General features: G+C 40.8%; 2 protein-coding genes across 2 annotated transcripts; both read left to right on the top strand.

The window, feature by feature from the left end:
- The first annotated feature begins 105 nt into the window (after nucleotides 1–105).
- On the top strand, nucleotides 106–6,313 carry LOC133107499 (extracellular calcium-sensing receptor-like). The gene is made up of 6 exons (XM_061216485.1): nucleotides 106–329; nucleotides 437–725; nucleotides 1,280–2,107; nucleotides 3,710–3,934; nucleotides 4,230–4,353; nucleotides 5,412–6,313. The coding sequence occupies exons 1-6, from the start codon at nucleotides 106–108 to the stop codon at nucleotides 6,311–6,313; spliced, it is 2,592 nt and encodes an 863-aa protein (XP_061072469.1).
- A 6,650-nt stretch (nucleotides 6,314–12,963) lies between these two features.
- Nucleotides 12,964–19,129, top strand: LOC133107497 (extracellular calcium-sensing receptor-like). Its single transcript, XM_061216484.1, has 6 exons — nucleotides 12,964–13,187; nucleotides 13,298–13,586; nucleotides 14,821–15,648; nucleotides 16,774–16,998; nucleotides 17,295–17,418; nucleotides 18,228–19,129. Exons 1-6 carry the CDS (start codon nucleotides 12,964–12,966, stop codon nucleotides 19,127–19,129), a joined length of 2,592 nt encoding a protein of 863 aa, XP_061072468.1.
- Nucleotides 19,130–25,403: the final 6,274 nt, after the last annotated feature.

The following is a 25,403-nucleotide window of genomic DNA, read 5'->3' as shown; positions in this document are numbered from 1 at the left end:
GATGAAATCCAATGAGATACAGAACATAATGAGATGTGAGATGCTGGTGAATAAAACACCCTTCCTTGTTCAACAGTCCAGTGTGTGGGATAAGCCTGGCTGAAGATGACGACTCCATTGGTGGTGATGTGGTCCCTATTTTACCACCTCTCTGCTGTCACTCCTGCCAGCCTGATCCCTGCTCCAGTATGTACTTTGCAGGGCAACTTTGAGCCAGATTTCCAGGCTGATGGAGACTTAATCATTGGAGGACTTTTCCCCATGCACTACAGGGTTGAGCCACCAGACCAGAACTTCACTTACAAACCAGCTGCTCCACAATGTTGGGGGTGAGGTCAAGGTTATTCTGATAATAGGTACTGTTCTCATTTCTCTTTTATAGGAAAATGGTTTTCCAAAAGAGTCATGTCACATTCTGCTGTTGGTCTGTGAACAGATTTGACCCCAGATCTTTCCGCTGGGCCCAGACCATGAGGCTGGCTGTTGAGGAGATCAACCAGAGTCAGAACCTGTTGCCTAACTTCACCCTGGGATACAAAATCTTTGACTCCTGTGCAACACATGTAGCAGGACAAAGGGCAGCTCTGGCAATTCTGAATGGACCAGATTTAGCTCAGAGTGTTGTGTGTTCTGGCACTGCTCCTGTGTTGGCAGTTGTTGGAGATTCTGGGACTTCTCAGTCCATTGTTGTCTCCAGAACTTTGCAGCCCTTCAGAATTCCAATGGTGTGTATATTTGTGTGCATATTCTATAAGATAAAATGTCTATATCTGACTTTACAAGCTTTACAAGGTTGCACAATCTCCTACACACATAGTTTGCAGCACCCATAACCAATAAACATTATGAATATAAAAGCTGAATGCCATGCAGTTGCCCTGTTACTATAGGCTAGATTCCAACCTACTTTATTTATGAAAAATAAATGGATTTTTCAGGAGTATTTAAATAATGGATATCACTTTCATAAATATCTAATTTCTCCTAAATTCTTGGTTTTTTATTGATACATTTTGTTGACTCACTAATCCAGCATTAAATGGAAAACAACAAACCAGTATGACTGATTTCATGTGATCTGAGCTTAAGCAAATAATGTTTATACATCAAAGCTATATGATACCAAAATATATATATAGATTAAAAACAATTATAGTAACCAGTTGTAGCATATTACATGTTCAAAAAAGTTCCAAGGTTTTTCTTTGTTTGAAGACATCTGAAAAATGAGGAAAGAGTAGAACATAGCTAACTTTTTATTATAAAACTTATTTTTCAGATCAGTTATTTTTCAACTTGTTCCTGCCTTAGCAACAGGAAAGAATTCCCAACATTTTTTAGAGTAATTCCTAATGATGATTACCAGGTGAAAGCCATTGCAAGCCTCCTGCTGCGATTTGGTTGGACATGGGTTGGTGTTGTCACTGAAGATGATGATTATGGGAGATTTGCTGTACAGGGCCTGTTGAAGGAAGTGAAAAACTCTGGTGTGTGTTTGGCCTATCAGAAAATGATCCCCAAAGTGTACAGTCGTGAAGGGATCCTTGAAATCCTTGATGTGATGAAGCACTCCACTGCAAGAGTGGTTATCAGCTTTGCTGCTGAAGGAGAGCTATATCCCTTTTTTAAAGAGTACATGGATCAGAACATCACAGGAATACAATGGATTGCCAGTGAAGCCTGGGTAACAGCATCAGTGTTCACAGGCAGTGAGTTCTACCCATTTCTAGGAGGTTCTATTGGTTTTGCGGTCAGGCAGGGGCAAATTCCAGGTCTTAGAGACTATCTGGTGAGTGTAAACCCATTGAGATACCCCAGTAACAACCTGGTTCACAAGCTGTGGGGTGCTTTGTACGGTTGCTCTCTCTACCCCTCCAGCAACAGGACCCAAACTTCCTCCCAGCTGCCCCCCTGTTCAGGGCTGGAACCCCTGCAGGAGCAGCACTCTGCCTACCTGAACACCTCCAGCCCTCGTGTTGCCTACAATGTGTACAAAGCTGTGTACGCCATAGCTCACTCCCTGCACAACCTTATCAGCTGTAAGCCTAGGAGAGGGCCCTTCCACAACTCCTCATGTGCTGATGCCACAAACATTCAACCATGGCAGGTAAGACTTCACAATACAATACCTACTGTACATTTAGTTTACTTTTTCACACATTTTGTTTGAACTTCAGAATATATTCTGTTTGGGTATCTGTGTATTGTTCAGATGTTATTTGTGGCAGACCTACCTAGAAATTATGGTGCTGTGCAAAGCTGTGATGCCACTGTACAGTAATTGTTGTTTGTTTACACACTATCTTGATCATCCTTTATTCAACCAAAACTATGTTTAAAGTGAGAGGTAATGTCATAATGGTTTAAAGCAAAAAAGCCAGGGAATTCAACCAAAAACCATGTTTTAAAGAAGAGTTAATGATTGGCAAAAGTTGAAAAAGACAGAAAATTCACACAAGCACTGAGAGCACTATCTTGACTTATACCCTGACAAGACTTCCAACACACAATGCAATGCTGAGAAAAAACATTCAGTTATTTCCACAGGGTCATTCTGTATGTGTGTGTGTGTGTGTGTGTGGGTGTGGCAGCAGTTATTTCCACAGGGACAGTCGCAGTTGCTGTAGTTTCTGAAATCAGTACCTTTTAATAAGACAAAGTTAGCCTCAAAATGTCCGCGTTTTTGAAACGCACGACAAATTTAAATCTGCATTTTTAAAATGTATTTCCTGCGTATATAACACTCAATTCTGCATTAGTGTGACCACTGATATTATGATGTATCTAAACAGTAAATGGAGTGCGTTACATGTATTCATGGATTATATATTGTAAACCTTTTTTATTTTTATTTTTTGGCTATATACTCCAGAACTTTGGATCTTACATACAAAAATCCAAATGATACATTGACGATGAAGTTAAAGTGTAGACTGTCAGCTTTAATTTGAGGGTATTTCTATCCATATCAGAACTTACGATGGCTGTAGTACAAGCTAAGCGACCAAGTATTAAACATGATAACTGCATGATACATGATGTTAATTAGTCCAAATACTTTTAGTACTCTAAAATTGGGGGACTATATACAAAATGGCTCAGGCAGTAAGAGCAGTCATCTGGCAGTCGGAGGGTTGCCGGTTCGATACCCCACCCGGGTTGTGTCGAAGTGTCCCTGAGCAAGACACCAGCCTTGCATGGCAGCCAATCGCTGTCGGTTTGTGAGTGTGTGTATGAATGGGTGAATGAGAAGCATCAATTGTACAGCGCTTTGGATATAGGCGCTATATAAATTCCAATTTACCATTTACCATTTACCAAATGTGTTGTAATTTCTAAACGATATGGAGGAAAATACCCTCATATTAAAGCTGACCGTTGGACCTTATTGTGCATGTGTGTGTATATATACCATACATACAGTATGTACAAGACACACCGATAGAGACTTTCAATTACTTAGTTATTTAGGGAAATCAGATCCTAGACCAGCAGTCCTACTCAGGTAAAATCGAGATGCATTAGACCAGGCTACTTGAGCCTGTGCCCACTGCAGCCTCCGCTTTCTGTTCTTGGCTGACAAAACTGGAACCCAACATGGTCTTCTGCAGTTGTTGCCCATCTGCCTCAAGGTTCGACATGTTGTGCATTCTGAGATGCTTTTTTGCTCACCACAATTGTACAGAATGGTTTCTGTTTCATGTAAAAGGTTCAGCAGTATCTTCAGGACGTTGTCTTCACTATTTCTGGAGAAGAAGTTGATTTTGATGCACATGGTGATTCAATTCCTTCATATGATCTGATCAACTGGCAAAGAGGAGCAACTGGAAATATTGAGTTTGTCAATGTGGGTCTGTATGATGGTGCAAAGGACATTGGGAATGAGCTGTTTATCAAGGAGGAGGCGATCATGTGGACTGGCCATCAGACTAAGGCAAGCTGTAAACAGTATGCATAGTTTATCAGGACAACCATCAATAAATGTATTCTATGATATACAACAATACTTCACATTTATAATGCATGCAACTATTTTGTAAGACTGTTTTGCAGGTAGTTGCAGGTGATCTATTGCTTGTCAGGAAAAACTATATTCAAGTTCTAAACAAATCAAAGTGTGTGTTTTTACAAACATACACATATTTAAATAAACAAAATAGTTTGAGGTCAGTGCATATGGGCGAGGTACCATGATGTCTATGCCTTTAAGTGTGTTGGTGTTGTTGCAGGTGTTGGTGTCTGTCTGCAGTGAAAGCTGTGCTCCAGGAAGCAGGATGGCTGTGCGTCGTGGGGCGCCTGTGTGCTGCTTTGATTGTGTTCCATGTGACGACGGCAAGATCAGCAATGAGAATGGTGAGGGCTCACTCTTGATAGTAATGGCTGTACCTTAGTCTCGGCACAGTGCGCTGCTAACCCAAACAGAATGTCATTGATAATGTCAGAGAGACGCAGTTGTCATTTTATGGTCCAGGACCTACACCAAGGGCCGAATGCAATTGGCTTTAAAGGGAAGGGAAAATGTTAATCTGATTGCTTTATTGCATGTTACACCCAATACTCACCTCTTAATGAAATGAAGCAACTTAAAAGAGCCCTGCACCTTACTTTGCGCTGGAACTAGAACAAAAGTGTGTCTGACCATACCTTGAATGGACGTGTGTGCTGCATGCTATACTGTGCGCTTAAACTATGTAGACAGCAACCTAAGTGTTACATTCATTTTTTTTTTTTTTTTTTTTAATGGTAAATGGCAGGCATTTATATAGCGCCTTTATCCAAAGCGCTGTACAATTGATGCTTCTCCATTCACCCATTCATACACACACACACACCGACGGCGATTGGCTGCCATGCAAGGCCCCGACCAGCTCGTCAGGAGCATTTGGGGGTTAGGTGTCTTGCTCAGGGACACTTCGACACCGCCCGGGCGGGGGATCGAACCGGCAACCCTCCGACTGCCAGACGACTGCTCTTACTGCCTGAGCCATGTCGCCATGTCGCCCCTGCCCTTTTGTGGCAGTAAATTGAGTACAAATATCCCAAAAAATGGGACTGATGTACAGTATAGGGATTTGTATTGTATTGTATGAAGGAAGGTTTTTTTTCTTAATGTGTCAGCTTTTACCTGTCTCATGTAGATTATTGTATTACTTCAAGCATATTCATTTCTGTGATTGAATTCTCCACTCGATTCCTTTCTCAACGTGAGGAGTTCCATGCAAGATAGATAGCTTAGTAATACCTCCTGCATAAGCACTTCCAGTGTTCATTATTTGAATTTCAGATTTATCTTAAATATAGTGTAGCAATTTAGTAGTCATTTAAGATCTTTATTTCACAGATTACGATAGTGGAATGTGTGGTGCTTTAGTCACATAACAATCATTGTGTCTATTACTCTTCCCCTTTAGATTCAGTAGATTGCACATCCTGCCCTGACGATTACTGGTCCAATGCAGCCAGAACTGAATGTATACCCAAAGGGATTGAGTACCTCTCCCATGATGCAATGGGACTGACCCTGACTGTGATTGCTGTACTAGGAGCCTGCCTGACTGTCGCTGTTCTGGGAGTTTTCCTCTACCACAGGAACACTCCGATTGTCAAAGTCAACAACTCAGAGCTGAGCTTCTTCATCCTGCTCTCTCTGACTCTGTGCTTCCTGTGTGCACTGGTGTTCATCGGAGAGCCTACATCATGGTCCTGCATGCTGCGCCATACTGCCTTCAGCATCACTTTCTCACTCTGCATCTCCTGTATCCTGGGGAAGACTCTGGTGGTGCTGGCTGCCTTTACAGCCACCAGGCCTGGAAACAACATCATGAAATGGCTGGGGCCCAAACAGCAGAGATTTATCATATCTGTCTGTACCTTCATACAAGTGATAATCTGTGCAGTGTGGCTGATCACTGCTCCTCCTTTCCCAAATAAAAACACTCAGTATGACCGGTCCAGAATAATCCTGGAGTGTAGTGTTGGTTCTGAACAGGCCTTCTGGTGTGTTTTGGGATACATTGGGTTCCTGGCTGCTCTCTGTTTTATTCTGGCTTTTCTGGCCAGGAAGCTTCCAGGTAATTTTAATGAGGCCAAATACATCACCTTCAGCATGCTGATCTTCTGTGCAGTCTGGCTTGCCTTTATACCAGCGTATGTCAGCTCACCTGGAAAGTTCACTGTAGCTGTGGAGATATTTGCAATTCTAGCATCAAGTTTTGGGTTACTGCTGTGCTTATTTGCTCCAAAATGTTACATCATTATACTGAAACCACAGAAAAATACCAAACAACATCTGATGGGAAAAGTTACCAAATAAACAATATATTTTGTGTAATAAATGGAGCTATATTCCAAATTTGGATTTTGTGACACAATTTGAGATTGTCAGGTTGTGATGAGTTCATTTTCCCCTTGGGCCATTTCATTCTTTCAGTTATGTTCCTCTCACTGTGCTGGTTCAGTGTGCACTCAAAACGGCCTGTGATGAAGTCAATGCCTGTCCAATGCAAGTCCAATGACTAAATGTCCAACCAGTATTATTCAACTAATCCAGCTGCCAGCTAATCCATTAATTTTGTATAATCCAGCTAATCCATTAATTTTGTATAATCCAGCTAATCCATTAAGATTTATATCTAAATCTTAATTACAGCTGTGCCAGTTAGTTGTTTTTTTTTTTGCAATTGGTATACCCATGCCCTAGTACGAAGTATGATTTTTAAAAACTCTTATCACAGGTAGCACAACAGCAGTCTATGTGGACTAAAATGTGGATCATTTTTAATTGCTTTCACATAAAATGCATTCAATTACATCTTTCAAAATCCATGTATTATTTTCTCACTCAAACACAACCACCAGCAAAACATTGTAGCTACAGTGCTTTTTGCACATGTTAAAGGTACAATAGGTAAGATTTTTTGTTGCAAGACCATTGTAAATCCCTTCCTATCATTGAAATAGGCTCACTAACATGCTGACTCACTCTCTGCCTGTGTTTATAGTCCTTAAATTCGGGTTTCAAATTATGCAGTTGACGGGCCAGCACTCTGTACCAAAACATTGTATAGCTGTTCAATAATTCAAGCTCATTGGTCGAAAATTGGTTCTAATTCCCACAACCAATGGCATTTTAACGCCACCGCGTTAACAGAGCAGGGGTGGGATAAACAGTGTTGTTGTTTGAGCGTGTTTGTTGCAGCAATTCCTCTTTTGACCGTTAGAAGTCTGAAATTACATATTGTACCTTTAAAATACTGTTTTCAAAACTGTTAAATCTAAAAAATTACATAATTGAATTAGACAGCAATTTGCAATTTCCACCGTAATACCACCACAGAGTCTTAGCAGACAATGCTACATTTGCAAATTGTTATAGTCTAGGAAACATGAAATCACAATGAAGCAGCTGCATATCGTCCCCTTTGAGAGGAAGTAAGAGCGTGTAAAGGAACTGAGGTCCCAATATATCCAGGTAAAATGTCTATACATCTCACCATTGGAAAAAAAGCAACAGCGGATGGTCCTAGTCAGAGGGGAGCCAACATATTGTAACAATGTATGCAGCAATATCCTCCAATGGACTGCTGGATGACCTCTAGGGAAGGCCTTTCCCAGGAAAGGGGCATGTGATGAAAACATTCATAATCATATGACAATGTGGCATTTCACCATGGTGGGAGAGAGGGGCTAGTGGGGTCTTAAGCTCCCCCTGATCCCCCCCCTAAGCTTCCCCTCCCCCCAAACCCCCAGTAATTTTGTGATTAAAAATATGTTTGCAATAAAAAATATAATATGTGAAAACATCGGACTGACTTATATACTTTTCATTTACGTAAGTGATAATGTTGTGTGAATTGATCGGTTGGTTCGTAACATTGCAAGTGTAATTGCATGTGCACAATAATATTAACATTAGTCTAGAAGTTTCTAGTCTAGCAAGTTTCGAATCGATTTGGTGAAATACAATTAGTTTGTGTGTTAAATCTAATTCCCTGATTATGGACCACTTTGCTTTTGTTAACGCAAACAAAAAAACTAGGGAGAGTGGTTAATCCATCGGTAATGTCAGTGGCGATCCTAATTCCAGCAATGAGAATGCTAACTTGGTGAAGGACATTGTGATCCACAAATCACTACAACAGGTAGATTGCTCTCTTGTAACTGGTATGTACATCTGTCTTTGTTGATATGCAGGTTTAAATTGTTTGCTACAATTTTGTTTTGCAAGTGATTGTTTTCTTTCTGAACGAGCTGCATTAATATTGTCAGTTAGCATCGCAAGATGAAAGTAGGCTAGCTACAGCTGGCTGGTCTTGTGTATTCCTGTTTCCACTGTAACATAAGATGGCTCTGCATTACTGTATTCAACTCTATCCAGTGCTACAGGCATTGTTGCACACAGCTACAGTATTTTGTAAATTCACAGATAGTTTCTGTGGTGACTATGATTTGGATTGTGACACCGAAAAGATCAGATCAACTTTCCTTTCTAGTTGCATTATTCACTTTGTGAGATTTTACCATACAGATACAACGAACATATTGACAGAAGCCTTAGAATCTTGACTTTGCACGTATTGACACATAGTATTAATAGTTTTACAGTTTTTCTCAATTGCTTAAATACAATTCCGGAAACACTAAACATATTCTCAAATCTGTAAGCACAAACCCCACAACAGTAACTTATTTGTTCAAAACACTCTATCACAAAATGCTAATGTAAAGCACATCTCTGCAAACTAGTAAACAAAAATCAATTGATTAATCAAATCAAAATGGATTATACCATTTATCATTTCAATGCCATCACTCCCACATCTATGTATACATATGTTCATTGTGCAAAATCTTACATGCAAAATAGTACAAACAACAACCAATACACTGGCACTCAGGATCTCCTTATGAAAATAGGTCTACATATATGGCTCCCTTTATCTAAAATTCAGGCAAATCTTGTATTCACAAATTAGTTATTTTTCTCACAGCTGAAAGCAACCAATCACATGTGCAATTTACATAGAGTTTAGCAACAGGTGCAATTCTCCAACAATTAAATCAGAACACATCAGTGGAGGCTCCTCCATAGAGGTGGAGGAGGCCTGGCCTCCCCAATAATTTGAGAGAAGAGAGAGATTTAAAAAAAACAATAAACATATTTTTTATTTTTTATATTCATATTATTTTAGTTTTGTTCATAAATCTAAATTTTCCCATGGCTAAAACCCAATATTGCAATTGTAAAGCAACAGGCCAGATTTCCCTATCAGTTTGTATTAAGGGAGGCCAGGCCTCCCCTAGGAAATTAGCTTTTCATAGAAGTCAATGTAATGCATTTTTTTTCATGCCAATATGTGATTGGCCAGATCACTGAAAATGGGTGGGCAACGGAGGCCTGGCCTCACCATGCATTGTGTCCAGAGCTGAAAGATTGACATTTTGTTCGTCCAATCACATGCTACTGGTTCATTTGGAATCAACTATCCTTTCCTTTCCTATTCAACACAGAAGCCATTTTGAGAATTCGCTAGTCACTTCAGTCAAACAAACACTCGCCATAGTGGCTACGAGTGTCCTATCAACTTGTGCTTTTCAGGAAATTTAGAGAACACCCCTGGCTATCATCTGGAGTTTATAGCTCATTTGGCCAAACACTTTTGCTTAAAACTACCTCGGAAGTCGGCGAGATTCTGGCGCAATTTGAGATCTTGGGCTGGAGATATGCAGATTCCAGATACTAGGGAGTGAGAATGACATTCAATAGGTCATGTTAGACACCATTTGGGATTTATTGAACAGTTTTATTTTTAATGTAGTCCATTTCGTTTTATTACAAGTCAATTTAATAATCTTCCATATCAAATTACTGAATTGTTGCTCTGTGAGGAAATTCACTCTAAATACGAATAGAGTGCTGCCCTCTAGTGGATAACGTTAACGTTAGATAAAGCCAACTGGAACCATATTTTTACATATTTTATATTAAATATATTGAATAAAACTACATATGATAAAGAAAGTGTTATCTTATCTTTTTTATATGCTAAACTTGATTAAATTGGTGATTACATGTTGAAGCTGTAGAAGAATGAAAAATGTAAGCTAAACAAAATTGTTTTTAACTACATAATTAAAATTCCTGCCTTTTACACATGTTCACTTGGCATTTATATTACATCCAAATGTCATTTCTCAGCTTAATTATCAGGCAGGCTCATAGACTTACAGCAATGTCATTTCTTCAGGAAGGCACAAGGCTAAGCTCTGCACAATGAATTTCATCAGCCAGAACTTTCTGACTGTAGCTTACACTCCAAATAGTATGCCTTTGGCCAGCACAAAGACAGATAAGAGAACAGGGAACATTCCATCGCGAGTGAAGTGAGCAAGCGGAAAAAAATGGCCTCCTCAATTCTGGAAGTCACCAGCCTCCACTGGAACACATATATACTGCTAAGCTACTAGTGCATTTGTGGCTGGATGAAAAATTGGAAGGAGAAGAGCCAGGACATGTTGCAAGAGGGCGAGGTATCCAAATCCATGGTGGTCGTGCGAGAGGAGGGCATAGGGGACATGGAAGAGGCAGGCGAAGGCAAAGAATTTCGAATGACATACGGGCTACAATTGTGGACCATGTACTTAACTATGGCCTAACCATGGCCGAGGCTGGTCAGAGGTTCCAGCCCAATCTCTGGCAATACTCAGTGGCCTCAATAATCCGGACATTTAGGATTGAAAACAGGTACATGATCATGCTACATATTTCTTTACAGTATTCCATATATGCCTGTAAAGTTTTAGAATTTAGATTACATTGAATTTGTTTATCAATTCTTTGCATTTATAGAACTGAAGCACTACCCCATGTTGGGGGAAGATAAAACATTTTCACACCTGAACCGGAAAATGAAATGGTCAACATGGTCAGGGCAAAAAATGCCATTAGACTCAGAGAAACACTGTGTTGTGATAGAAGATAATGGCATATTTGGAAACATTAACACAGTGAGCCTTTCCACAATAGACCGGGTGAGAAGAAACCAATTATCACTCAAACAACTGTATACTGTTCCTTTTGAAAGGAATAGTGACCGGGTGAAGGAGCTCAGGCACCAGTATATACAGGTAAGGCCTCATCAATGTACTCTACTGTAATGTCTTATCATTGCATAGTAACGTTCCATAAATACCTTCTTTTTAGAATATATAACCATCATTTTGGATGTATTGTACTTTACTGTGTGCATGTACTTTACTGTACTCTAACAGCATGGTTTTCTAATGAATGAAACTCCACACATGAGGCAGGCTTCAATTTAACAAAAGTTAGACGACGTGGTAGAAATCTTATAGGCCACCGGGCCACAATTGATGTGCCAGGTCTATGTATTAGCTATTGTGATTTGTACTATTTCCTGTGGACTTGTCTACCCGTGATACGGTTTCTTTTAATTTAATTTTTTTCCTTTTCTAGCTTTTCTGTTTCCTTGGCCATGGCGGGTTGCAGGCCTGGGTTGCTGGAGGCAGGCACTGGTGAGGTGGTGGGTATATGACCAGACTGATCAAAGCTGACAGGAAGGTGACAGTCACGCAAATGACCACACATTACAACAGTGGTATGCAGAAAAGCATCTCTGCACACACAACGCATCATAAGTGGATAGGCTACAGCAGTAGAAGTCGAAAAAATAAGAATAATAAATACCTAATCAAGTGCTCACTGAGTTTATGTGAACCCTCATTAATCTGACTCAAATTTCTATAAATTTAGGTAGACCTGTGACTGATAATTTAGACTTGATTGCTAAAGGAATCCTGCACAGTAACTGCTCTTTATTAGCAAAGCAGGTTGCAGGTTACTTAAAACCAATTACATTCCAAATTAAAACATAAATAAAAGTATTACAAAATAAGTATAATGAAAGTATAATGTTCATACCTGGCAAGAAAAGCTACATGATTTATGCACACAGGAATCTGACTGCAGAAGCTCCCAGATCACTTGGTTTCTTTCACTTAAAAGCACAAACCAGGTGAATGTCATAGCAAGATTTAGAGTCACAGTTCCTGGGTGGTGGGTGTTGGTCAAGGGGTGGGGACAGATGGCTTCACCGTGGGAAGATCTCCACACTGATTATCCAATTTTTCTCCTAGGTTCCTGGATGGGTATTAAGTCCTGAGGAAATTAGACCATTGCACCAGTATCACTCAGACTACTGAAATGTAAGTAAAAAGACACCAAAGATTAATATAATCTCAACTTGCTTTTGAGAGAAATGAGAGAGGAAGAGGGTGATTCAGGAGGTCGGGAAAACACATGTTTGGGGACACTGTGTGAGCTTTTCTTTCAAACAGTCCCATGCAATGAAGGTGCAGAGAAGGAACTGTGTCTCAATGAGTGATACAGTGTGTTAGGGCGGAGATATTAAGGGTTATCACTGTAAGGCTGCCTTGCAAAATCATGACTGAACTTTCAAAATGGCTGACATGGACAGTTGTGCCTCCTTGCGCCTCCTGGTGTTCTTGTCAACCATTGTAGGTCATTGCAAATCCGCAGCACCTGCAGAATCCTGCACTCATTTTAATTGACTGCATCTGTACGCCACATAATTTGTATGTGTAAACCTGAAAGAAGATTATTGGTGAACTTGGCTGTGTTACACAATGGATATCTAACCACTGAAAAGACTATATAATTCAGATACTTTTTATATACATAAATAAATGCTGACTTAAGACTTAACAAAATAATTAACTGATTATAAAGACAAGAATTTATTATGATCTTGCTTAGGGAATTTCACATAAGCACTTTTCTATTGGGAATACAGAGGAGTGTTGTCATGTGGTCTCCCAATGATGATGAAATCCAATGAGATACAGAACATAATGCGAGATGCTGGTGAATAAAACACCCTTCCTTGTTCAACAGTCCAGTGTGTGGGATAAGCCTGGCTGAAGATGACGACTCCATTGGTGGTGATGTGGTCCCTATTTTACCACCTCTCTGCTGTCACTCCTGCCAGCCTGATCCCTGCTCCAGTATGTTCTTTGCAGGGCAACTTTGAGCCAGATTTCCAGGCTGAAGGAGACTTAATCATTGCAGGACTTTTCCCCATGCACTACAGGGTTGAGCCACCAGACCAGAACTTCACTTACAAACCAGCTGCTCCACAATGTTGGGGGTGAGGTCATGGTTATTCTGATAATAGGTATTCTTTTCTTTTCTCTTTAATAGGAAAATGGTTATCTTTTCCAAGAGTCATGTCATGTTCTGCTGTTGGTCTGTGAACAGATTTGACCCCAGATCTTTCCGCTGGGCCCAGGCGATGAGGCTGGCTGTTGAGGAGATCAACCAGAGTCAGAACCTGTTGCCTAATTTCACTCTGGGATACAAGATCTTTGACTCCTGTGCAACACATGTAGCAGGACAAAGGGCAGCTCTGGCAATTCTGAATGGACCAGATTTAGCTCAGAGTGCTGTGTGTTCTGGCACTGCTCCTGTTTTGGCTGTTGTTGGAGATTCTGGGTCTTCTCAGTCCATTGTTGTCTCCAGAACTTTGCAGCCCTTCAGAATTCCAATGGTGTGTATATTTGTGTGTATATTGTATAAGATAAAATGTTTATATCTGATATTGGATTGTTCAGTTAAATGTATTGCATCTACTATAAAGATGTGTCGCCTTTTAAGATTTTAGAGTTTAGTACGTAAGTTTTTAACTTAGCTGTAAGAGTTCAAAATATGTGGAGCAGGCGGAAGATGATTCTCTAAAGGGAACATTATCTTCCAGAAATATGTTCTTATTTTTTTAAACACAACACTCACATTCATGAAAGTTGAAATTTGGTGTGATATGAAGTGCAAAACAACCTGAAGCAGTTGTTTCAGTGGATATGGAATGAAGACGACATTTTACATTCTTGCAAAGGTCAGCTACATTACAAGGTTGCACACTTTCATATACACATAATTCTGCAGCACTCATAACCAATAAACATTATGAATATACAAGGTGAATGCCATGCAGTTGCCCTGATACTGTAGGCTAGATTCCAACCTACTTTATTTAAGAAAAATAAATGCATTTTTCAGTAATTTAGTTAGAAGAAACTATTTGAATAATGGGTATCGCTTTCATAAATATCTAATTTCTCATAGATTCTCGGTTTTTTATTTATACATTTTGCTGACAGGCAGCACGGATGGTGCAGTGGGTAGCACTGCCGCCTCACAGCAAGGAGGTCCTGGGTTCGAATCCCCGTCGGCCGGGGCCTCTCTGTGCGGAGTTTGCATGTTCTCCCCGTGTCTGCGTGGGTTTCCTCCGGGTACTCCGGTTTCCTCCCACAGTCCAAAGACATGCACGTTAGGCTGATTGGAGAGTCTAAATTGCCCGTAGGTATGAGTGTGTGAGTGAATGGTGTGTGTGCCCTGAGATAGACTGGCGACCTGTCCAGGGTGTATTCCTGCCTTTCGCCCAATGTATGCTGGGATAGGCTCCAGCCCCCCTGCGACCCTGATCAGGATAAGCGGGTTCAGATAATGGATGGATTTTGTTGACACACTAATCCAGCATTAAATGCAAAACAACTTACCAGGATGACTGATGTAATGTGATTTGAGTATAAGGAAATAATTTATATACGTCAAAGCTATATGATACCAAAATATGAAAAATAAGACAATTGCAGTAAACCAATTGTAGCATAAAAACGTTTCAAGTTTTTTTTTTGTTTGAAGACATTCAAAAAATCAGGAATGAATATCGTAGAATATAGAATATAGTTAGCTAACTTTTTATTCTAAAACTTATTTTTCAGATCAGTTATTTTTCAACTTGTTCCTGCCTTAGCAACAGGAAAGAATTCCCAACATTTTTTAGAGTAATTCCTAATGATGACTACCAGGTGAAAGCCATTGCAAGCCTCCTGCTGCGATTTGGTTGGACATGGGTTGGTGTTGTCACTGAAGATGATGATTATGGGAGATTTGCTGTACAGGGCCTGTTGGAAGAAGTGAAAAACTCTGGTGTGTGTTTCGCCTATCAGAAAATGATCCCCAAAGTGTACAGTCGTGAAGGGATCCTTGAAATCCTTGACGTGATGAAGCACTCCACTGCAAGAGTGGTTATCAGCTTTGCGAAAGAAGGAGAGCTCTATCCCTTTTTTAAAGAGTACATGGATCAGAACATCACAGGGATACAATGGATTGCCTGTACAGCCTGGGTAACAGCCTCAGTGTTCACAGGCAGTGAGTTCTACCCATTTCTAGGAGGTTCTATTGGTTTTGCGGTCAGGCAGGGGCAAATTCCAGGTCTTAGAGACTATCTGGTGAGTGTAAACCCATTGACATACCCCAGTAACCACCTGGTTCACAAGCTGTGGGGTGCTTTGTATGGTTGCACTCTCTACCCCTCCAGCAGCAGGGTCCAAGCTTCCTCCAAGCTGCCCCCCTGTTCAGGGCTGGAGCCCCTGAAGGAGCAGCACTCTGCCTACCTGAACACCTCCAGCCCTCGTGTTGCCTACAATGTGTACAAAGCTGTGTACGCCATAGCCCACTCCCTGCACAACCTCATCAGCTGTAAGCCTGGGAGAGGGCCCTTCCACAACTCCTCATGTGCTGATGCCACAAACATTCAACCATGGCAGGCAAGACTTCACAATACAATACCTATTGTCAATTTAGTTTACTTTATCACATTTTGTTTGAACTTCTGAATATATTATGCTTGGGTATCCGTGTATTGTTCAGGTGTTATTTGTGGCAGACCTACCTATAAACGATGGTGCTGTGCAAAGCTGTGATGCCACTGTACACTAATTGTTGTTTGTTTACACACTATCTTGATCACCCTTCTTTCAACCAAAACTATGTTTAAAGTGAGAGGTAATGTCAAACAAAAAAAGCCAGGGAATTCAACCCAAAAAAATATTTTAAAGAATAGATAATGATTGGCAAAAGTTGAAAAAGACATGAAATCCACACAAGCACTGAGACTTGACCTATGCACTGACAAGGCTTCCAACACACAATGCAATGCTTAGAAAAAACATTCAGTTATTTACACAGGGTCAGTGTGTGTGGGTGTGGCAGCAGTTATTTCCACAGGGTCACACACAATTTTATTTTTAATTTCCTACGTATATAACACAGAATTCTGCATTAGTACGACCACTGATATTATGATGTATCTAAACTGTAAATGTAGTGCGTTACATGTATTCGTGGATTATATATTGTAAACCAAATGAGATACAGAAGTGGGCCCAAAAGTATTTGGACAGTAACATGTTTTTTTTTCTTTTTCTTGTTTATTTTGCCTCTATGATTTTGCCTCTGGTGATTTTGCTGACCTTTGGACTTTATTGTGCAAGTGTGTATATATATATATATATATATATATATATATATATACCATACATGTGTACAAGACACACTGATAGAGACTTTCAATGGCTAGAATGACTATAGAATAAACAAGGAATGCTGTTTTTTTGTGGTGTAAAGAGATAAGATTTTTTCTTCATTCTGATGGTTGGTGTGAAGATTTACTGAATCTTTTGACAGCATGATTTTATGTATTGCACTGCTGCCACACGATTGGCTGATTAGATAATCACATTAATCAGTACTGCTCAGTGAGTGTTTATTCAATACAAAATCTAATTCAATTGAAACTTGGTTTCACATAAATAGAGTAGATACATTTTTGAGGAATTTCTTACTTCTCTTCACTAAATGTGTATAATTGCTCTTACTGTTTTATGTAAAAGGTTCAGCAGTATCTTCAAGATGTTGTCTTCACTATTTCTGGAGAAGAAGTAGATTTTGATGCACATGGTGATTCAATTCCTTCATGTGATCTGATCAACTGGCAAAGAGGAGTAACTGGAAATATTGAGTTTGTCAATGTGGGTCTGTATGATGGTGCTAAGGATATTGGGAATGAGCTGCTAATCAAAGAGGAGGTGATCATGTGGACTGGCCATCAGACTAAGGCAAGCTGTAAACAGTATGCATAGTTTATCAGGACAACCATCAACAAATGTATTCTATGATATACAACAATACAATACTTTATAAAGCATGCAACTATTTTGTAAGACTGTGTTGCAGGTGGTTGCAGGTGATATATTGCTTGTCAGGAAAAACTATATTCAAGTTCTAAACAAATCAAAGTGTGTGTTTTTACATACAAACACATATTTGTAAATAAACAAAATAGTTTGAGGTCAGTGCATATGGTCGAGGTACCATGATGTCTATGCCTTTAAGTGTGCTGGTATTGTTGCAGGTGTTGGTGTCTGTCTGCAGTGAAAGCTGTGCTCCAGGAAGCAGGATGGCTGTGCGTCGTGGGGCGCCTGTGTGCTGCTTTGATTGTGTTCCATGTGACGACGGCAAGATCAGCAATGAGAATGGTGAAGACTCACTCTTGATAGTAATGGCTGTACCTTGGTCTCGGCACAGTGTGGTGCTAACCCAAACAGAATGTCATTGATAATGTCAGAGAGACGCAGTTGTCATTTTATGGTCCAGGACCTATGCCAAGGGCCGAATGCAATTGGCTTTAAAGGGAAGGGAAAATGTTAATCTGATTGCTTTATTGCGTGTTACACCCAAGACTCACCTCTTAATTAAATGAAGCAACTCCTGCTTCAAAGGGCCCGGCCCTTACTTTGCGCTGGAACTGGAACAAAAGTGTGTCTGACCATGCCTTAAATGGATGTGTGTGCTGTATGAAGCAAGGTTTTTTTTCTGACTATTGTGTCAGCTTTTACCCGTCTCATGTCGATTATTTTATTACTTCAAACATATTCATTTTGTCTATGATTGAATTATCCACTTGATTCCTTTCTCCGTGCAAGATAGATAGCTTAGTAATACCTCCTGCATAAGCACTTCCAGTGTTCATTATTTGAATTTCAGATTTATCTTAAATATAGTGTAATATTCACTAACGCAATCTCGTAGTGTTTCTGCACTGTTCTGTAACTCCACCTCCCTATGCTATCCCTGATTACTCGCTTAGTTTCATCGAAGTGTTCACACCTGTCTCTGACTATCACTACATCTTCAATCTATGCAAATGTCTACTCCCAAGTCCAGAGCCGTATGTTTTATTATATTTAGTAGTCATTTAAGATCTTTATTTCACAGATTACGATAGTGGAATGTATGGTGCTTAAGTCACATAACAATCATTGTGTCTATTACTCTTCATCTTTAGATTCAGTAGATTGCACATCTTGTCCTGAGGATTACTGGTCCAATGCAGCCAGAACTGAATGCATACCCAAAGGGATTGAGTACCTCTCCTACGATGCAATGGGACTGACCCTGACTGTGATTGCTGTACTAGGAGCCTGCCTGACTGTTGCTGTTCTGGGAGTTTTCCTCTACCACAGGAACACTCCGATTGTCAAAGTCAACAACTCAGAGCTGAGCTTCTTCATCCTGCTCTCTCTGACTCTGTGCTTCCTGTGTGCGCTGGTGTTCATCGGAGAGCCTACATCATGGTCCTGCATGCTGCGCCATACTGCCTTCAGCATTACTTTCTCACTCTGCATCTCCTGTATCCTGGGGAAGACTCTGGTGGTGCTGGCTGCCTTTACAGCCACCAGGCCTGGAAACAACATCATGAAATGGCTGGGGCCCAAACAGCAGAGATTTATCATATCTGTCTGTACCTTTATACAAGTGATAATCTGTGCAGTGTGGCTGATCACTGCTCCTCCTTTCCCAAATAAAAACACTCAGTATGACCGGTCCAGAATAATCCTGGAGTGTAGTGTTGGTTCTGAACAGGCCTTCTGGTGTGTTTTGGGATACATTGGGTTCCTGGCTGCTCTCTGTTTTATTCTGGCTTTTCTGGCCAGGACGCTTCCAGGTAATTTTAATGAGGCCAAATACATCACCTTCAGCATGCTGATTTTCTGTGCAGTGTGGCTCGCCTTTATACCAGCTTATGTCAGCTCACCTGGAAAGTTCACGGTAGCTGTGGAGATATTTGCAATTCTAGCATCAAGTTTTGGGTTACTGCTGTGCTTATTTGCTCAAAAATGTTACATCATTATACTGAAACCACAGAAAAATACCAAACAACATCTGATGGGAAAAGTTACCAAATAAACAATATATTTTGTGTAATAAATGGAGCTATATTTGAAATTTATTTAGTGACAGACAATATGAGAGTCAGGTTGCGATGAATTCATTTTCCCCTTGGGCCATTTCATTCTTGCAGTTATGTTCCTCTCACTGTGCTGGTTAAGTGTGCACTCCAAAGGGCCTGTGATGAAGTCAATGCCTGTCCAACCAGTATTATTATTTTTACAATTGGTATACCCATGTCCCAATATGAAGTACGCTTTTTCAAAACTCTTATCACAGGTAGCACAACAGCAGTCTATGTGGACTAAAATGTGGATAATTTTTCATTGCTTTCGTACAAAATGCATTCACTGACAACATCTTTCAAAATCCATGAATTATTTTCTCACTCAAACACAACCACCAGCAAAACATTGTAGCTACAGCGCTTTTTGTAAAAGGTTAAAGGTAAGATTTTTGTGTTAAAACATTCTTACAAGACCATTGTAAATCCCTTCCTATCATTGAAAGAGGCTCACTGACATGTTGACTCACTCTCTGCCTGTGTTTATAGTCCTTAAATTCGGGTTTCAAAATATACAGTTGACAGGCCAGCATTCTGTATGAAAACATTGTATAGCTGTACAATAATTCAAGCTCATTGGTCGAAAACGCCAGCGCGTTCACAGAGAAAGGGTAGGACAGACAGTGTTGTGGTTTGAGCGTGTTCGTTGCAGCAATTCCTCTTTTGACTGTTAGAAGTCTGAAATGACCTATTGTACCTTTAAAATACTTTTAAAAACTGTTAAATCTGAGTTTGATAATAATATAAATAACATAATTGAGTTAGACAGCAATTTGATATTTCCACCATAATACCACCACAGAGTCTTAGCAGACAATGCTACATTTGCAAATGTCCAAAATGTAAGTTTGACAGCCATTGTTATAGTCTAGGAAACATGAAATCACAATGAAGCTGCTGCATATCGTCCCGTTTGAGAGGAAGTAAAACCGTGTAAAGGAACTGAGGGACCAATATGTCCAGGTAAAATGTCTATACATCTCACCATTGGAAGAAAAGCAACAGCGGATGGTCCTAGTCAGGGGGGAGCCAACATATTGTAACAATGTATGCAGCAATATCCTCCAATGGACTGCTGTTACACATACCAGGAATTGGTCCATACAATATAGAGCACCTCATTTAATTTCTGGATGACCTCTATGGAAGGCTTGTCCCAGGAAAGGGGCATGTGATGAAAACATTCATAATCATTTGACAATGTGGCATTTCACCATGGTGGGAGAGAGGGGCTAGTGGGGTCTTAAGCTCCCCCTGATCCCCCCGTAAGCTTCCCCTCCCCCCAAACCCCCAATAATTTTGTGATTAAAAACATTTATGCAATAAATAATATATGAAGACATCGGACTAGGCAGCACGGATGGTGCAGTGGGTAGCACTACCGCCTCACAGCAAGGAGGTCCTGGGTTCGAATCCCTGTCGGCCGGGGCCTCTCTGTGCGGAGTTTGCATGTTCTCCCCGTGTCTGCGTGGGTTTCCTCCGGGTACTCCGGTTTCCTCCCACAGTCCAAAGACATGCACGTTAGGCTGATTGGAGAGTCTAAATTGCCCGTAGGTATGAGTGTGTGAGTGAATGGTGTGTGTGCCCTGCGATAGACTGGCGACCTGTCCAGGGTATATTCCTGCCTTTCGCCCAATGTATGCTGGGATAGGCTCCAGCCCCCCTGCGACCCTGATCAGGATAAGCAGGTTCAGATAATGGATGGATGGATGGACATCGGACTAACTTATCTACTTTTCTTTTAGGTAACTGATAATGTGTGAATTGATCGGTATGATTGCAAGTGTAATTGCATGTGCATGATAAGTTTAACGTTAGTCTAGCAGTTTCTAGTCTAGCTACTTTCGAATCGATTCGGTGAAATACAATACGTTTGTGTGTTCTAATGTGTGTTAAAACTAATCAACTGATTATGGACCACTTTGTTTTTGTTAACACAAAAGAAAACGAGGGAGAGTGGATGATCCATCGGTAATGTCGTTGGTGATCCTAATTCCAGGACATTGTGATCCACAAATCACTACAACTTTGTTGATATGCTTTGTTGATTTGTTTTGCGAGTGATTGTTTTCTTTCTGAAGCGTGTCACTGTCTGAATGAGCTGCATTAATATTGTCAGTTAGCATCGCAAGATGAAAGTAGGCTAGCTACAGCTGGCTGGTCTTGTGTATTCCTGTTTCCACAGTAACATAAGATGGCTCTGCATTACTGTATTCAACTCTATCCAGTGCTACAGGCGTTGCTGCACACAGCTACAGTATTTTGTAAATTCACAGTTAGTTTCTGTGGTGACTATGATTTGGATTGTGATTGTTTGTTCTTGTTGCGTTTTTGACTGATGCTAAACATCTATCTGGGGTCGGCGGTGTTGCCGGCAACACTGACAAGATCAGATCAAATTTCCTTTCTATTTGGATGATTCATTTCGTGAGATTTTACCATACAGATGCAACGAACATATTGACAGAATCTTTTTGGAAACACTAAACATATTCTCAAAACTGTAAGCACAAACCCCACAACAGTAACTTTTCTGTGAACATTTCTGCGAACTAATAAACAAAAACCAATTGATTAAGTCCCTTATCAAAATGGATTATAACATTTCAATTTATACATATGTTCATTGTGCAAAATCTTACATGCAAAATAGTACAAACAACAACCAATACACTGGCACTCAGGATCTCCTTATGAAAATAGGTCTACATGTATGGCTCCCTTTATCTAAAATTCAGGCAAATCCTGTATCCACAAATGAGTTATTTTTCTCACAGCTCAAACCAACCAATCACACGTGCTGTCCAATTTACATAGAGTTTAGCAACATGTGCAATTCTCCAACAATTAAATTAGAACACATATATACTGCTAAGCTACTAGTGCATTTGTGGCTGGATGACAAATAGAGGGAGAAGAGCCAGGACATCTTGCAAGAGGGCGAGGTATCCAAATCCATGGTGGTCGTGCGAGAGGAGGGCATAGGGGACATGGAAGAGGCAGGCGAAGGCAAAGAATTTCGAATGACATACGGGCTACAATTGTGGACCATGTACTTAACTATGGCCTAACCATGGCCGAGGCTGGTCAGAGGGTCCAGCCCAATCTCTGGCAATACTCAGTGGCCTCAATAATCCGGACATTTAGGATTGAAAACAGGTACATGATCATGCTACATATTTCTTTACAGTATTCCATATATGCCTGTAAAGTTTTAGAATTTAGATTACATTGAATTTGTTTATCAATTCTTACTGTATTGTTTGCATTTATAGAACTGAAGCACAACCCCATGTTGGGGGAAGATTAAATGTTTTCACACCTGAACCGGAAAATGAAATGGTCGGCATGGTGAGAGCAAATAATGCCATTAGACTCAGAGAAATTCAGAGTGCTGCGATAGAAGATAATGGCATATTTGGAAACATCAACACAGTGATTAATTAATCAAGGTTCAAGCGATATTATGGAATGGAATGGATGGAATAGCTTTATTGTCATTGCACAGTACAGAGCAACGAAATTACAGTTGACAGTTTCATCCCGTCCAAGAAACATACAGAGGCCATTTCGTGGCCAACATGGGGAGGGAGACAGGAGCAGGAGAACTATCATTAGATAAGGAAGAAACAATGGGGGGGAGATGAGGGAAAAAAATACAACTCCCAAAACTGGGCTCCTTTAGGGGGGCCCAGTGTGGGATTAGGAAAAAAAACCTCGGCACATAAGCAAACAATTAAACATCACAACAAGAAAACTCGAGACATGCACATTTTGGTATTGGGAAAGGTCTCAGGGAGGAGAGGTGTCACAGGTCAGACACTAGGGGGAGCGCGCAGCCACATGGCGCAACGCTCAACTCCCCAGCAGACTGCTCTATGATAGGGAAAGACTTGAGGGGGCCGACTAAGGCGTTGAATCCAAGGGTGTGTGTGCGCGTCTTTGTGTATGTGTATGTGTGAGCCTCTGTACTTCGTCACCGCCCAGGCCAACAGTGTTCTCTATCGGTGGTGAGGATTGGAGACAACCTTGAGTCCCAAGTGGTGAAGTCCACAGGAGGAGTAGGGAGGAGAGGGGTGGGGTTTGGGGGATGGGCTGAGCAGCTATCTGCATACCATCCAGGAGAGTAGAAATCGGCTGTCCAAGGCCGAAGCGGGGGAGCCAATGAAGATAAGCTTGTTTGGGTTAGGCCGACTCTGCAGTTTTCTGCCTGCCTTAAAGTCTCACTGGTTCTCTCGGTCCAAATTAGCCGAATGTGATGGCCCATTCCGAGTCGTTCCAATCCACTTCTCCAAGTCGTTATCCATCTTGCGAGTGAGGCGCTGCAGTTCGCCTATCGCTTGAGTCTGAGAGTTCATGATCCAACACATTCCCTCAAAGACGGACAGCTTCTCAATTGCCAAAACTGCTGCCAACGCCTTTCGAACTATGCGATAAACCAGGAACCCACCAAATCCAAACAGCAGGAAACCTGTTATCATAATCCCAATTATGTAGACGTTCAGTTTTCGGAAAGAGATGCAGTGAGAGGCTCAGAGTTACAGGTTCAGACAGAGACTACACAAGGACAAGAGCAAAGCAGGAGAGATAAGGGCAGGGAGAGAAAGAAAATGCGACCGCCTCCGTCGAGAGTAGCAGAAGAATCGTATTCCGTATTACCGTTTACTTTTTCCTGTGGTCAACTTTAAAGCTCTTGGCCTCCTCTGTTGTGAGCCCATTTCAGCCTTTGGGCCTATGTATTAGCGATTGTGATTTGTACTATTTTTATTACATTTCCTATGGGCTTGTCTACCCGTGATACGTGTACGGGTAGAGTTCTTTGTTTGAGTTCCTTTTCTTTCCTTTCGGGTTGCAGGCCTGGGTTGCTGGAGGCAGGCACTGGTGAGGTGGTGGGTATAGGCTATTGGTGTTGTAATAGTTCACACATCCTTTGTTTTATTAGGGAGTATAGACTGTGGCATACACTGTTCGCAGTGCATATGACTGTGCCTATAGCTTGCAGTGGAATTACAGTTTATAGTGTACACGGTTTGCAGTGCCTATAGCTTGCAGTTCATATTCTGTAATATATGTGAGTGTTGGTTTGGTCTGCACGCTCTCCCTCTCTCCCTGCCAATAGGGCCAGGGTCCTGTCGCAGTTGGTCTTTCGTTCTCTCTTCCTCTTTTTCACTCTTCCTCTCTCGTGTGTTCCGAGCATCTTGGCCCGGGACAGGCATAAAGCCGTTTTTGGAGTGCTGTATTAAATAAAACTATTTGTAACAGCAATCAATGCTCATCACAGTTTTTTTGCCTCTTTGTATGTAAGAGCATCTGTACATCATACCTCAGGTTGACCTTAGAGGTCCCCCTCCTCAGTAAAGCAGAGGGGGCCATAGAGGAACCATCGCCCATCATATCTGAGGGTCACACACTGATAAAGATATTTTAATTTGGTGTAATTATTATTGACAAAATTGTTTCATTTTGAAACACGAGTTAAACATTTTGAGGGTCTTAGGGCCTATTGCAGGTGAAACATAGTTGTAGGGTCCTCGCACGGGCCACCAAATAACGTAGGGATTTTACTCTCTACAAAACCGGGGCGCCAATTGATGTAGTGTAGCAGTATAACTGCAAAAAGTAATCAGTCTCATAAAATTTGTTATCAGAAATATCTAACCACAAATTTAGTATTTTAATTAATAATTAAAATAACCAATATTAATGATTAAACATACCCATAACCTGAAGGTTGGAAGTTCTTTGAAAGACTGCTTTAACTCGGCTCTCAGTACAAAACAGACACAGGGTTTAATTAAATATATTTATTAAACAAATGTACAAACACAGAACAGATATAGGTTTGGACTAACGGGAGGTTAGTAGGGTAAGGTATGTTAGGTTGTGTGCGCTCGCGCAAGCGCACATCTCCCTTGAACAAAGGAAAGGTAAAAGTGGGAGTGTTAATGTGTTAGCTGTTGAAAGAGAGACTACTTGCATAGTTTTACTCTATAATTACATACGCGAAAGACGGCAAATAAATTCACATATATATATATATATAGCTAACAAAATACATTCAAATGATAAGACTAAACTAAACACTGGCTATGCCTAAATGTTTGTTGTCCTACTGAGTCCACACACATTGCTGGATGCAAAAGACGTGCAGTCCCTGTAGAAGCCGCGATGGTGTTGTGAAAAATGTCCTGGCTAGGTGCGCAAAGCCGTCTCAGCCGTCGAGTCCGT

This window comes from Conger conger, chromosome 13, assembly GCF_963514075.1.
Source record: "Conger conger chromosome 13, fConCon1.1, whole genome shotgun sequence".
Classification (NCBI taxonomy): domain Eukaryota; kingdom Metazoa; phylum Chordata; class Actinopteri; order Anguilliformes; family Congridae; genus Conger; species Conger conger.
Note: the sequence above shows the minus strand (reverse complement) of the source record. Positions and strands in the feature narration are given on the sequence as shown.

Excerpts from the sequence above, each read along its gene's own strand:
- LOC133107499 (XM_061216485.1), top strand. The coding sequence starts at position 106 with ATGACGACTCCATTGGTGGTGATGTGGTCCCTATTTTACCACCTCTCT. Across the intron at positions 2,108-3,709 it reads CAAACATTCAACCATGGCAG|GTTCAGCAGTATCTTCAGGA; the intron begins GTAAGACTTCAC and ends TTCATGTAAAAG. Across the intron at positions 4,354-5,411 it reads CAAGATCAGCAATGAGAATG|ATTCAGTAGATTGCACATCC; the intron begins GTGAGGGCTCAC and ends CTTCCCCTTTAG.
- LOC133107497 (XM_061216484.1), top strand. The coding sequence starts at position 12,964 with ATGACGACTCCATTGGTGGTGATGTGGTCCCTATTTTACCACCTCTCT. Across the intron at positions 16,999-17,294 it reads GGACTGGCCATCAGACTAAG|GTGTTGGTGTCTGTCTGCAG; the intron begins GCAAGCTGTAAA and ends GTATTGTTGCAG. Across the intron at positions 17,419-18,227 it reads CAAGATCAGCAATGAGAATG|ATTCAGTAGATTGCACATCT; the intron begins GTGAAGACTCAC and ends CTTCATCTTTAG.